General features: G+C 45.1%; 1 protein-coding gene across 1 annotated transcript; it reads left to right on the forward strand.

Moving 5' to 3' along the window:
- The first annotated feature begins 7575 nt into the window (after positions 1 to 7575).
- HHEX (hematopoietically expressed homeobox) lies at positions 7576 to 13416 on the forward strand. Its single transcript, XM_082407857.1, has 4 exons — positions 7576 to 8045; positions 10143 to 10321; positions 10517 to 10567; positions 12293 to 13416. Exons 1-4 carry the CDS (start codon positions 7682 to 7684, stop codon positions 12503 to 12505), a joined length of 807 nt encoding a protein of 268 aa, XP_082263983.1. The 5' UTR covers positions 7576 to 7681; the 3' UTR covers positions 12506 to 13416.
- Positions 13417 to 15032: the final 1616 nt, after the last annotated feature.

Consider the following 15032-nt stretch of genomic DNA (forward strand, 5'->3'; position numbering starts at 1 on the left):
TTTTAAGACATTCATTCACCCATATTATTATAACAAAGCTCCTTGAGGGCAGGGACCTTTTCTTATTAATCTTTATATCCTCTACAGAATAATAGACCTCAAGTACATTTCTAATTGAAAAACCTCCCTGTAATAAAAGATTCCCGGGCTTCCCTGGTGGCGCAGTGGTTGAGAATCTGCCTGCTAATGCGGGGGACACGGGTTCGAGCCCTGGTCTGGGAAGATCCCACATGCCGCGGAGCAACTAGGCCCGTGAGCCACAACTACTGAGCCTGCGCATCTGGAGCCTGTGCTCCGCAACAAGAGAGGCCGCGATAGTGAGAGGCCCGCGCACCGCGATGAAGAGTGGCCCCCGCTTGCCGCAACTAGAGAAAGTCCTCGCACAGAGACGAAGACCCAACACAGCGAAAAAAAAAAAAAAAAAAAAAAAGTTAAAAAAAAATAAAAATAGAAATAAAAGATACCCAAATCCAGATGATGCACATTTATTTCAAGCAATATTGACTAGAGCAATGCTCTATTTTCGTAGAAGAATTAGTAGATCCCTCTGGTCTGCTTCTCTTCCACCATCATTGTTGTAGTTGTCATCATCATCATCATCATCGTGATTATCATCACAGCAACTACTCTTTATCGACTGTTTAGTGTATGCCAGTGATTTACATGCAATAACTCATTTAATCCTCATAACAGTATTATGAGAGAGACATTATCACAATCCCTATACTGCTTTTGAGGAAACTGTGGAGCTCAGAATGGTTAAGAAACTAATCAAAGCTCGCAATAAAAATGGTGGAGCTAGCATTAAAAAATCACGTTGTTTTTTTTTTAATTGAAGTAGAGTTGATTTACAATGTTGTGCCAATCTCTGCTCTATGGCAAAAAATCACATTTGTTTGACTCCATTCACCCTTTCAAAAATATCTATTGAGCACCTACTACATGCCAGACACTGTTTCAGGAACGGTGTTCAAAATTCAAAAAGTACAAAAGGGTATACAGCATAAAGCCACTTCCCATCTCATTCACACTCCCCTCCCCTACATCGGTGCCACCATGCCATTCCCTTCTAAGCAACTGATGTTATCAGTTTCTTGGGACCTATAACTTCAGGTAGGAATTTCCCTTTTAGGTCAAACATTGGCATGATCAATATTTCCCACCCCTCCTGATAGTCTCAGACATCTTTGATGAGTTATCTGAAACAATTCAGTATTTCAGACCCATTTCACAGCTGGGGGAAAAATGTGTCCTCGGGAAGCCAGATTATGTTTTATCTGAGGTCATTGCCAAGCAAGAGAGTGGGTTCCTGTAGGCAGCTCACAGTGTCTTTACCATGAAGCACTTTACTCAGTTTTCTAGGAGGTGATCATCTCCAGCTCTTATTGATTCCCACACTTAGGATTTCCAGAATGTTTCCCCTCTACCTCTCTGAACTGAAGATTTCTTTATGACCCCCACAGTCCTGCTGAATAAGACCTGAGACTTCTTTGTGGTCGGGGCATCATGACATTTGTTGCCTTTTCCTTTTCTCAGAATAGAATGTTGTTTTTTCCAGCTAAACTATTTTTTAAACATTTTTATTGGAGTAGAGTTGCTTTAAAATGTTGTTAGTTTCTGCTGTATTGTAAAGTGAATCAGTTACACATATACATATATCCACTTTTTTTAGATTCTTTTCCCATATAGGTCATTACAGAGTATTGAGTAGAGTTCCCTGTGCTATAAAGTAGGTTCCTATTAGTTATCTATTTTATATATAGTAGTGTGTATATGTCAATCCCAGTTCATCCCTCCCCCCTTTCCCCCTTGGTAACCATGTTTGTTTTCAGAATAGAATCTTTAGAGTGCTCCTTAGAGTTAAGGACAGGGGAATTTTATGCCCATAAGATCTCAAATGATTTCATGAAAATTAAAAAATCAGGACCAGAATCTAAACTGGCTTTAAATTTTTCTTCTGACATTTGGTTCCTTGGTAATAAACTTCTTCTTCCTCTCCTTTCTAGGGGGTGATTAGAAAGAAGGACATCTGCCTGGTGAAAAAATGCAAATGAGGGAACACAGACTCCAGGGAAGTAGGTTGGTGTGCTGAATAGAAAGGGCCCATGGTCCACACAGCAAGAGTCCTGGTTCATCATTTCTGGTTCTTTCTCAAGGATTGTTGCCTGGGAGCTTAGATGAATATCCACAGATTTGGATTACATGTCAAAATATCACTTCTGACATTGTAGCCTTTGTTAAAATTATTATTCATGTGACGTCCTTTCATCATTAAAAAATAACATAACAGCTCTACTTAGATATAATACATACCATATAATTCACCCATTAAACATTTTTCTTTTCTGGATACTCTCAAAGTTGTGTAACCATCACTACAATAACTTCTAGAACATTTTCATTACCTCAAAAAGAAACTCTGTACCCATTAGCAGTCCACCCTTCATTTATCCCCAACTTCCTTAGCCCTAGGCAACCACTAATCTACTTTCTGTCTCTATAGATTTGCCTTTTCTGGACATTTCATATAAATGGAATCATCTAATATGTGGCCTTTTGTGTCTGGCTTCTTTCACTTAGCAAAATGTTTAAGTTCACCTATGTTATAGCACGTGTCAGTACTTCATACCTTTTTATTACCGAATAATATTCCATTGCTTGGATGTACATTTTATTTATTCATTTATCAGTGGATGGACATTTGAACTGTTACCGCTTTTTGGCTATCATGAATACTTCTACTATGAACATTTGTGTACAAGTTTTTGTATGGATAAATGTTTTCATTTCTTGGGTATACACCTAGGAGTGGAATTACTGGGTCATATGGTAACTCTATGTTTAACCTTTTTAGGAACTGCCAGAGTGTTTTCCAAAGCAGCTGCTTCATTTTACATTGCCACCAGCAATGTACAAGGGTTCTAAATCTACACATTCTTACCAACATTCATTATTTTGTTTTTTTATTTATTGTTGGCTGTGGAGTCCTCACCACTGGACCGCCAGGGAATTCCCGTTTAGAGTCATTCTTTTCTTTTTTTTGTTTTCTTTTTGGCCACACTGCACAGCATGTGGGATCTTAGTTTACCGACCAGGGATCGAACCTGTCCCCCCTGCAGTGGAAGTGCAGAGACCCAACCACTGGGCCGCCATGGAAGTCCCTATTTTGTTTTTTTAAAAAGAAATTATTATAGCTATCCTAGGAGGTATAAAGTGGTATCTGCTTATGGTTTTGATTTTTGTTTCCCTGATGTCTAATGGTATTGAACAGTTTTTCACATGCTTATTGACCATTTGTGTATCGTCTCTGGAGAAATGTCTATTCAGATCTTTTGCTCATTTAAAAAATAGGGTTCTCTTTTTGTTATTGAGTTCTTCATCACTTTTTTAAATTGAGCAAATAAATATCATAAGCTCCACCCAAAGCTCAGTGGTTGCTAAAATTTACCCACATTACAGTGTTATGTAAAGTACATTACAGTATGTAAAATGTGAACACCACTGAATCAACATCGTGATGACTACTGCCTGTGTTTTCCAGAGCTCTGATCCCATTCATGACATGGACAAGATATTTCTTTGATCGCAGTAGCATCTTTTAAGTTAGTAAAACCCTGAAACACTAATTAATTAGATTTTGTCAAATTTTAAATAAAATACAATACAGTGAAATAGAATTAAATGTTATAATAAAATCAATTCATGCTCTCAAGCTATAGCTCATTTGAAGTTTTACTTCTATGTACATTTAATTACTGAAAATAAGTTGCAAAAAATTTACCTAAACTCCTACTAGATAAACTAGAGGTGAGAACCACATTCTCTTCTTACAAAGTTTGGTATCTTGCACAATAGAAGTGACTAAAATAAATGGTGCCAAATTTTTAAAGTCTTCTTTAATTCAGAATATAATTAAAATCTCATGTAGCTTTATTGGTTTTAGTATCCAGCAGAGAAAAAATATTGAAACTCCAAGAGATTCTGAATTAAATAGCTACAACAGTTTTGTTTTATTAGTTCTGACTGGGTGAAAAAAAATTTTAAGGACAACTTTGGGAAAATCTAGTTCTTTTAGAGCCCCAGATGACTTTTAAAACAATAAAACAAACTATAAAACCTACACAAGTGATATTAAAAATTATGTAGTTCAATGAATGTGACATTCACAAATGTGGTTGTAATTTTTTTTAACTATAGCGAAATGAACACGGATCTGACGATTCGATTTAGAAGACATGGTGTTATACAGCTTAACAGAATTAAGTGCTTCAATTTGCTGGTTAGGATTATGTAGCTGAGTTGGAATGTTATACCAATGCCTTATTAGGTCCCCATCACCTCACAGGGTCTGTGCCTAAATCAAAGAAAGGAATGATGCTTCCTTTTCCTATATTGATTATTTCCCTAGTATTTTAATATATACTTTTGGAATGTTTGTAGACTTAGATCTTTTTGGCTGGTGGCCGAGTCATGCACAGAATAAACTATAAACTCATACTATTTATAAAGATGGAGAATGAAGGCTGGCCAGTGATTTACTGTAAGGGCATTAAATGAGTTGGAGTAATCATCTCAATTACTTGCTAGGAAGAAGGGGCAGGAAAAATGAGAAAAAGATGAGGGAGAAACATTTTGTGAGAAAATAATAATCACAGTAACCTGCTTAGTTTAAAACAGACATAACTTCTGAAGTCCTTTAACATAACAACTGTCCTTTCTTTGTCCCCAAATCCCGTCTCTGTCCTTGATACACAGAAGAATACACTTCACTTTCAGTCTCCCAGCACCTTCCTGAATTCTCCATCAGGCCATGTGAGGAGAATTATGGCTGGTGGAGGGGGCACGACATCAGACCAGACCCCAGAGAGACCGATGATTCGCAAATGGCCCTCCACAGATGGTTTCCAGGAGGAACGCACTGCCTGAACTTGTATGCAGACTTAACAAATAATTCAAATAATTTTTAGCTTTTAAAAAAACCGAAACAGTGTTTTTATTTTTTAACATATAGATTCATACTTATTTTTAAAGTTTTTATATTAAAAAATTTCAAACCTACAGAGAAGCTGAAACTAGTACAATGAACATCTGTATACTCTTCACTTAAATTCACAAATAAATAAATTTTCTAATTTGGTTTATCTCCCTCTTTGTGTATATACATATACACATATGTATATATTTGTGTATGTGTATCAATTGGAAAGTAAGTTGCAGATTTCATGACCCTTCACACCCAAATACCTTAGCTTGTACCTCCCAGAATAAGGACACTTCACCCACAATACCAATATCACACCTAAAACAATGAACATTAATATAATAATGTCATCTAACATAAAATTCCTATTCAATTTTCCCCTATTATCCCCCTAAATGTCTTTTAGAGCTTAAAAAAAATCCAGAATCCAATCAATTGTGGTGATACTATGAGATCTTGTGAAAATCCTCATCCTCAACGATGTTTCACTTGATGGTTTTGGATGATTCTTGAATGAATTAATACATTTTCTGATTTTATCAATGTTTCCACATTTGTTAGCTAGCATTCTTCCAGCTTTACCATCTACCATCCCTTTCTCTCTCTGAGTATCACTATGAACAGTAATACTATGAACTCTTATAATCCATAGTTTTGATGCTTAAATTACCCCAAATTTGGCCAATGGAAAACCCTTCAAGCCGGTTCCTGTTTTCTGTCTGTGGTTTCTGGCACAAGATACCTGGAGCTCACCTTGTACGTTTCCTGCCCCAGACCTAGAATCAGCCACGGCTTCAAGGACCTACTTATACGATGAATAGGTCACACATCCACACAGTTCAATTCTCCAAAGAGTCACAAAGTGTACAGTACATTCTCCCTCCATCTCCACCTCTCTCTTCACAGACAGCCAATGTTATTAGGTTTTTGTGTATCCTTCCAGAGATAGTTTGTATAATAAAGGCACAAATATTCTTACCTTCTCCCAACGTTTTAACTGAAATGATAGCATATTACACTTGCTGTGTTTGTCTGTAGCTCTTGTCTGTCGTCAGATTTTGAAAGACGCCTATGACCCCAACCCAAAAAGATCAGAAACCTTTAGGTTAAGCCCTAATTGTTTCAGATGAGAAAAGCTCCGGGAGGGTGACTTGAAAAGTTGTATTGAGGACACTCACATGTTATTCCCTGGACTTGAAATGTTAGTTCCTCTCTAGGCTCCTAGACACCTACTCATTTTTCAAACATCACTTCCTTGGGGAACACTTTCTCTTCCTTAACACATCTCCCTCACCCAGCTAGGTGGTGTCCACTTGTTATAAGGTTTCGGGTTATCACGTACTTCTCCTTCCTAGCACATATATAAGTCACTGTATTAAAATTTGTTTCCTGCCACTGCGAGGACAGGAACTACATCTGTTCTGTTCACTGCTGGCACACAGTAGTTGCTCAACAAAAAAAGTGCGGACTGAAACTTGAACTCAGGCCATCCGGCTTCCAGCCCACTCTTCCTACCGCCTTCCCACTGCAGTCAGAGAAATAATCCCAAGATGTAAACAAAAACTCTCAATAGAAAAAGCCGGGAAGTTTTTTCATTTCCACGATTAATGGAGGACCTTGGCAGAAACCGCTCACCGCGAGGTGTGACAGCCGCAGGAGGGCGTCAATCAAGAAAATGCCCCCTTGCCCCGTAGGCCAGTGGAGCCGCACAGAGCTGAGGCCACACCGGGTAGCGTCACAGCTTCAATAGCAAACACGTGCAAAAAGGGAAAGCGGGGCTGCGCGCAGCTGCGATCCCCCAGGACCCGGGGATAGGGGACAGGGAGCAGCCCCCACTGGGTCAGAGAAGACTGCACAGCTTCTGCCTTCCCTTGATTCCTGCCCAAAGGGACTTCTGCCAGCGTCCCCGGGGAAGTGGCTGAGTCCCGGGGCCCACAGATGAAACGGGCTAGAGAGCAAGAGTCCGCAGCACCTAAAGTCTAATCGTCCTTACCACGCTGGGACGCAGGCAAGGGCCGTAGATCTCTCTCCTTGGAGTTGCCCCAGGAACCCAGGGCACTCTCTCCCGCTACGAACACTCCCGAGACGCCCGGGGCAACAGCCAATGCTACCGTTACTCCAGGGAGCGCGCTGACCACGGTGAGTGCTCTCAGGCCTGCGAAGGCGCGGCCCGACCAGGGGCCTCTACGCCTGCGGGGCACGAGTCCAGTCGCCCCTTGCCTGGGCCGGCTACCGCCTCCCCGGTCCCGGGCCTGGACCAGTGCCCCCGAGTTTCGGTGGAGATGCCTCGCCGCCGGGGCTAGGGCCGCTTGAGGCCGCCTTCCAGGCAGCTGCTTGCCTCGCGCCTCGCCTGACAGACGCGGCCCTGGGCTTCCTTCGAGGGCGTCCCGGGGCAGGGTGCCTGGAGCCCCGAGCGCCGGCGGCGAGGGTACAGCTGGGCGCAGGGTCCTAAGAGCCTGGGAGCAAGCGCGTCCCAGGGGCGGGGACCTCGGCCGGCGGGGGCGGGCCAAGGGTGGGGGCGGGAGACGGCTCCGGGGGCTCCGCGCCATTGGCCGCAGGGCCCAGCGGCAGGAAGGGGCCAGAGAGCGCGGCCCCACCCCGCGGCCGGCAGAGCCTATAGCCGGGAGCGCGGAGCGCGGATAAATGTAGCGCCGCGGCGCGGGCCGGCAGCTCTCCGAGGGCCCGGAGCGCGGCGGAGCCATGCAGTACCCGCACCCCGGACCGGCGGCAGCGGGCGCCTTGGGGGTGCCGCTGTACGCGCCCACGCCGCTGCTGCAGCCAGCGCACCCGACGCCGTTCTACATCGAGGACATCCTGGGTCGCGGGCCCGCCGCGCCCACCCCCACGCCCACGCTGCCGTCCCCCAACTCCTCCTTCACCAGCCTCGTGTCCTCCTACCGGACCCCGGTATACGAGCCCACGCCGATCCACCCCGCCTTCTCGCACCACTCCGCCGCCGCGCTGGCCGCCGCCTACGGACCCGGCGGCTTCGGGGGCCCTCTGTACCCCTTCCCGCGGTCGGTGAACGACTACACGCACGCCCTGCTCCGCCACGACCCCCTGGGTAAGGCGGCCGGGGTCATGGCGGGGCCGAGCCCGGGCGGCGGCGAGAAAGGCGCCACCCGGCAGGTGGCAGCGCCCAGGAGGCGGCGGGGGCGGAGGGGAGGCAACAGAAAGTTGTGGCAAAAGAGATTGAAAAGCGGCTGTCGGGCGCGCGCGGGGGACGGCAGGCGCGGGCCCCGGCGGCGGGCAGCCCAGTCTGCCCGCACCATGACTCAGATTGGTTTTCCTGCACCTTGCAGGCGTCGGGGCGCGCGGGCCCGGGCCGGACCTCGGGCGCTGCCGCTGGGGCCCGCGGCTGGAGGAGTCCTGGGGGCGCGTGTCGCCCGGGTGGGGCTCCCTTAGCTGGAGGGACTGGGAAGGGAGAGCCAAAGCGCCCCGGGCCGCCCCTGCGGGGCAGGGATAGCTGCCGGGCCGGGGTGGTTACGGGGCTGGACCTGGTTCAACAAGCTTGTGCAGTGAAAGAGCCTGACCCTTTCCGTTCATACAGGAAATCTTGAGTTCTCGATAGGAGTAAATCTGGTTTCAGAAGCTGTTAAGTGTTTTCCTGGCTGCATGAAGCAGACCCTTCCCCCGGAGTAGTGCACGCTGCTGATTATTTTATCGACATCCTCAATACAGACAAATTCAGGAAACACTCGACTTCTGATAGCCGGGATCCGTTTTTCTGATATTGTTCATTTCCTCTGTGTGGGATGTGACTTTATGGCAGCTAAAATAACCAGTTGCTTCCCTTTTTTTTTTTTTTTTGAGGCTGTTTTGCCCCAGTCTGAATCCTGACGTAAGCAAAATCTCGAAAAAACAACATTGCCAACTTTCAAAGCATTTAGCGCAGGCCTGCAGACCCACGGACGGACGGACGGACTGACCCACACGTCTTTGGAATAGGAAGGGCAGCGCGGACACGTCGGCCGCATAGAGTTTGCGGGACTTGTCCCCTCAGTGCGTGGCCTAAGAAATAAGCCACCCGTGATCTGCGCTCCGGGTGGCCCTTGGTGCCCCCGGGTAAATAAAACGGGGCTCCTTGCCTTGGGCCGCCAGGGTTTTAAATCTACTCTGTTATTGGCAGCTTCTGCAGGCACCCTGGAGACAACTAACATATTAATTAATTGACATTTTAATGTCATCAGTATTATGGTGTGGCCCCTCACTCAGTTCTCCACCTTCCTTTCTCGTCGCTAGAGATTTGGGGGGGATTATATTTTAGTTCTTTTTTTTTTAAGTTATTATATTGTGTTTTTGATTCCATTCTTGAGGATTTGATGGCGCAGGCCCGGTGCGGCTCTGTTTGCCTTCTGGGCCCCGAGGGGGACCCTCAGCCAGGCCGGGCCTGGGGGCAAACGTTTTCACAGAGTGCGCCCTGGGTTTCCTTGGGTTACTGCTGGGACTGCGCAGGAGGAAGCAAAGGGTTTTTCGAGATAGACCAACAGGAAACACATTGACGGAAATGTTGCCATAGCCCACGGGGTGGCTCTAACTGGCCGCCCCCACCGGCCGGGTGTGAAATCAGAGGAGGCCCGGCGCCCTCCAGCCAGGATTGGAAGCTCCACGCGCCCTGAAGCTTGCTCTCGGGCCGGAGGGCTTCCGTTGTAGCCAGGCCGCCGGCCCCTGGTAGCAACGCCTTGGCTAGTGTGACAGACCCACTCTTCCCCAACCTAACGGGTATTTGGAAAGTGCGGTTCACCAAGGGAGAGGACCTCTCTGCAGGTCCTCTAGACTAAAAAAGTTGTGTATAAATTTTGAGAGCGACTGATTAAAGAGGGTCATGGTATTTTAAGCTCAACCTAGAGTCGGTGTTCTTTTGGGGATCAAAATAATTGTACTTAGCCATGGGTGTGATGGTGGTGTGTGTCTGTGAGCATACACGTGTGATCTTTGTGCACATGCCGTGTAGGTGTGTGACTTTGGATGTTCCTGTGTCTCTGGGTATGATGTGTATTGGTGGGAGCGTGTTGGGTCCACGTCTCAGGGGGTATACGTGAATGTGTCTGCTTGAGTGTCCCGTAGCCTCCCCTCGCCTTCTTTGTCATCCCCAGTGCAGGCAGGTCCGGGTGGGCCACGCCGCTTTAGGGCCCTCACTAACCGTCTCTTTTGCCCGCAGGCAAACCCCTGCTCTGGAGCCCTTTCCTGCAGAGGCCTCTGCATAAAAGGAAAGGCGGCCAGGTGAGGTTCTCCAACGACCAGACCATCGAGCTGGAGAAGAAGTTTGAGACCCAGAAATACCTCTCCCCGCCCGAGAGGAAGCGTCTGGCCAAGATGCTGCAGCTTAGTGAGAGGCAGGTGAGCTCGCTCGCGGGGCGCAGGCGGGCTCCTGAGGCGGGGGTCGCGGGGCAGAAGGGAGACAGTGGAGCCACCGGGAGCTCTGGCGCGCCTGGAGCGCTGGTTGGCTCAGCAGCTCCTGAACGGCTTCTCCCCTCCTCCCCAGGTCCCTCGGGATTCTGGGCTCCTGGCAAGTTTTCTTTCTCTTTCCTGTAGGTCAAAACCTGGTTTCAGAATCGACGCGCTAAATGGAGAAGACTAAAACAGGTATTGACATGGTTCTGTTTCTATGGAAATAAATATTTTTATCATGTTATCTCAATGCGAGGCCTGTTACAGGTTGTATGCAAAAGTCATTTGAGGGACTATTTAACCTCTTCACCTTGATTAAAAAGGCAAATAGTCCTGCTGAAATTCAGGATGAGTTGTTCAGGCGGCAGTAATGCTAAAAGCACCTAATGCGGTTCCTATATCAATTATGCTTGGGTTTTCACACACTGGCTAGTAAAACTCCCAGCTAATTGTTTTATAAACCCCATATGTTGTTTATCTAATTAACGCAGGAAAGATAAAGTAATTGACAGTAAATGACTTAAGCAGTTATCTTTGGGAGAAAATTGTTTCTTTTATTTACACAGCCACAATAAAACTAGGCAGAGCTCAAGGGTAAATATAAGGAAATAAACACTTTTAAGTCTTGTTTGCACTGTTTTTTAGAAGAATTAAATATCAAAGTGTTTAAAAATTATTTTCCCTCTAATTCTAGCTCTTAAAATGAATATAAAAACAGTAAGAGGATATCCAAGCCTGTTTGAAAGGCAGCTTAAACTTTCTAACAGTCTTTCTTCCAATGACCTTGTTACGCAATATGTGATAAAAAGTAAAGGCTAATTCAGTTTTTAAAGAAGCTCTGTTGACTTAAAGCTAAAGATTTGTTTTTGATGTCCTAATCTGGATGTCTTCTCCAAAGTTATCTGACAAATGCTTAATTTTTCATTTGCCAGTCTATATACGGTTTATAATAAATGAAATAGTTTTGAAACAATAATGAGTGGGGAAATTGAAAGCAGCGTGCATTTTAAAATTTAGGGATAAATTTCACATTCCCTCTCAATATCTGAACTTGTGACTTGTTACATAGTTGTAAGCTTGGTAAATCTATTATTCTATAGTCTTGCTTTAGAAAAAAAAACCTTAGCAGTATATCATAATATTTCCTCATAGTGTCTATGCGCATTTTAGACAAAAACAGGATTAAAAATTTACTAACTTATTTGGTTCTTGGTCAAAGGTAGTTTACCAGGGACTTTAAAAACAGTGGTTCCTATGTAATATGGGAATATTTTCCAGGAATTTCCTCCAGATTTTTTAAGTAAATGATATTTGTCTCCCTTTCCAGTTAGCAACATTCTTCCAGTTCTGCATTTTTTTCTTTGCCATGATTGTGTAACTTGCTACACATATTTATGTGTGTATATGTTTGTGAACTTACTCCAGAAAATGCATAAAAAAAGGATTCAATCTAATAATTTTGAAACTTTATCCTTAATTCACTATTTAGCATTCATATTTTTTAAATGTCGGAAGACTTTGTTAATTGGCAAGGTTTAAATATTTGAAGAATAAAGATAGTGTGTATCTGTAGTGATCTAATTTCTTTTTCTCCCTAAACTTTTAAGAACCTTGAGACCATGGGTCTGGGCTGGAGTTAAGCCTTCATTTGACATAACACATTTACATTTATATTTGTGATTGGTTGTTCTTATCTGGCAAGAGTATAATCTTTCTCTGGCTATGACAGGAACTTTATTTCTTCCAAAGTGAGAAAGAAGCACAAGTATGTATTTTCTGAATAAAAATATTATACCTGAAAGCAGTTGATAAACTAAAAATTAAAAAGATGATAGAAGATGAAAAGACATTTGATTTATGTCTCTCACTTCTTCATATCTCATGATCCCACCAATCTCCATTTTCATCCTCTTCATTCAGGAGAACCCTCAAAGCAATAAAAAAGAAGAACTGGAAAGTTTGGACAATTCCTGTGACCAGAGGCAAGACAGTGAACAGAATAAAGGTGCTTTGGATAGCTCTCAATGTTCGCCCTCCCCTGTCTCCCAGGAAGACCTTGAATCAGAGATTTCAGAGGATTCTGATCAGGAAGTGGACATCGAGGGTGATAAAGGCTATTTTAATGCTGGATGATGACCACTGACATTGGCATGTTCAGAAAACTGGGCTTTGGAATAACATTTGCTACAGAAAATCTCCATAGATGAACTGGAAAACTATATGAGAAAGGGAATCAATTTTGGGTATTCTGGAAACCTAAAATGTTTGGTGCACTGGCTAAATAACAAACACATTGAAACCTTAATTTTGACTTAAATAGTTTATGAACTGATTTTAGAGTGTATGATAAAGGGACTCTTCACTGATTAAATTCACCCCCTTTTTAAAAAGTAACTTGTTTTTTCTATTTATAAAAAGTAATTTTGAACTTTTTTGTTAAATTTTTAAGTTATAACTTTAAAGATTTTAATAGGAATTTCTCGAATGATTTTTCTATAACCTGTTTCTACATCCCACTTAATGGAAAAGTAAAGGGACATCCCAAATCCAGAGGTATGCCTTGGAAAGGGGGCCCACAATTCAGGCAGCCTTGTAATATTTTAAAGGAAACATTCCTTACTTTTTTGTTACATTCTTACACTGCTGCCTTAAATCCAAAACCATCTCAGAGCTTTTGTCTCGGGGATGCATGTGTTCTTTTTGTCAGAGAGATATATAATCAGTATAAGTTGATAATCTTAAATGCTTGTTTTGCACTGTCACTTAGAACCTGTTTGACCAAGGTGTTAAGGGGATAGTACAGTCCAGTTCAAGCAGAGAAACTGACTCTGATTCAGTGACTAAAATTAATCACAGATGAACTAGAAGTAGCAGATTAATTAAATGTAAGTAGATTGTAGATACTGTGTTTTATATTAAACAGTGTTTATAATGTGTGTATATATAATTGTTCACTGTAAAAAAGACATGGCCAAAATGGTTTGTTTGTTTTTTTAAAATGAGTAACTTGTATATAAAATAAATCCGTCGGTGGGATGACTGACCTCTTTGGACCTCTCATTCTTCGATTAAAACAAACCCACACCTTTTCTTCCAGCGCCTGGGTTGACTGGCGCGGTGCTGGGCGCTCGGGCCGGGGCCGGGGCGTGAGGTCCTGCGCAGGAGCGTCTGGCGGTGCGTCTCGCCGGCGCTCCTGCGGCTCGTGGCTCCTGGCGTCCTGGGGGCGCGGTTCTGGGACTGGCACCTGAAAGGTAGATGTGAGCCTTTCCCCGGGCGTTTGCTGGGGGTTGGCGGGTGGGGGGCGGGGAGTGGTGTGTGTGTCTGGAGCAGCGGAGGAGGCCAGCAGACCCCGAGCCCCGGGCGCGCCAGGCGGCGGGAAGGGAAGAGCAGCTGCGCCGCGGCGGAGCGCGGGGGCCGCTGAACGCCATCGATTCACCTTGGCTGGCCGGGCAGCCCGGGCCGCCGTCCTTGACCCGCGTGAGTCAACACTGCGTCATCCTTGGGCTGCCGAGCCCGGGTTGGGGGTCCGCTTAGGGGGAGGGGAGTACTTTGTGCCAGGACAGCGGTTCTCCTTCTCCAGCGAGCTTCAGAATCACCTGCAGAGCTTTTTGGAACTCATTGCCCAACCCATCCCCAGAGTTTCTGATTTGGGTAGGTCTGGGGTGGGCCAGGGAATTTACACTTCTGACAAGTGCCCAGGTGTTGTCCAAGCTGCTGGTCTGGGGCTCTAAGGTGCTCCTTGTGTGGAAAAAGCAGGTGGGACCCGCGTTCACCCCTCACTCCCTCAGCTGCTCTCCTCCTCCCGACAATTCCTGCCAGTGTGGGAACAGGAGGCTGGCAGCTTTGAGAAGGAGGAAGAGGGGAGGTGGGAGCAGGGTTCACGGTTGAGGGGAGGGAGCAGGGTTGAGGAAGAGGTATTGTGAGCTGGGGAGGAATGAAGTGCTGAGCTGGGGGTGGGTGTGGAGCTGCGAGGAAGGGTGGGCTGAGGTTTCTGACTGGGCCGAGTATTGCCAGCCCAGCTGCTTGCCTACTTGGGCCGTCAGGTTCCTGACATTCCAGGAAAATGATGAGCGAGATCTGTGAGGGGAGAGTCCAGAAATCTCTTCCTCAGATTGGGATTGACATATACACGCTACTATATATAAAATAGGTAACTAGGGCTTCCCTGGTGGCGCAGTGGTTGAGAATCTGCCTGCCAATGCAGGGGACACGGGTTCGAGCCCTGGTCTGGGAAGATCCCACATGCCGCGGAGCGACTAGGCCCGTGAGCCACAGCTACTGAGCCTGCGCGTTTGGAGCCTGTGCTCCGCAACAAGAGAGGCCTCGATAGTGAGAGGCCCACGCACCGCGATGAAGAGTGGCCCCCGCTTGCCACAACTAGAGAAAGGCCTCGCACAGAAACGAAGACCCAACACCGCCATAAATAAATAAATAAATAAATAAAAATTAAACTTAAAAAAAAGACACAAGTCAGAAACTATACTATTACAAGAAAATTTTCACAAGAAAAATAAATATTATTCATAAAATTTAAAAAAAAGGTAACTAATAAGGACCCTGTGTAGTACAGGGAACTCTACTCAATACTCTGTAATGGCCTATATGGGAAAGAATCTAAAAAAGAATGGATATACGTATAACTGATTCACTTTGCTGTACA

The sequence above is a fragment of the Balaenoptera borealis genome (genome assembly GCF_965194805.1).
Source record: "Balaenoptera borealis genome assembly, chromosome: 10".
NCBI classification, from domain to species: Eukaryota; Metazoa; Chordata; class Mammalia; order Artiodactyla; family Balaenopteridae; genus Balaenoptera; species Balaenoptera borealis.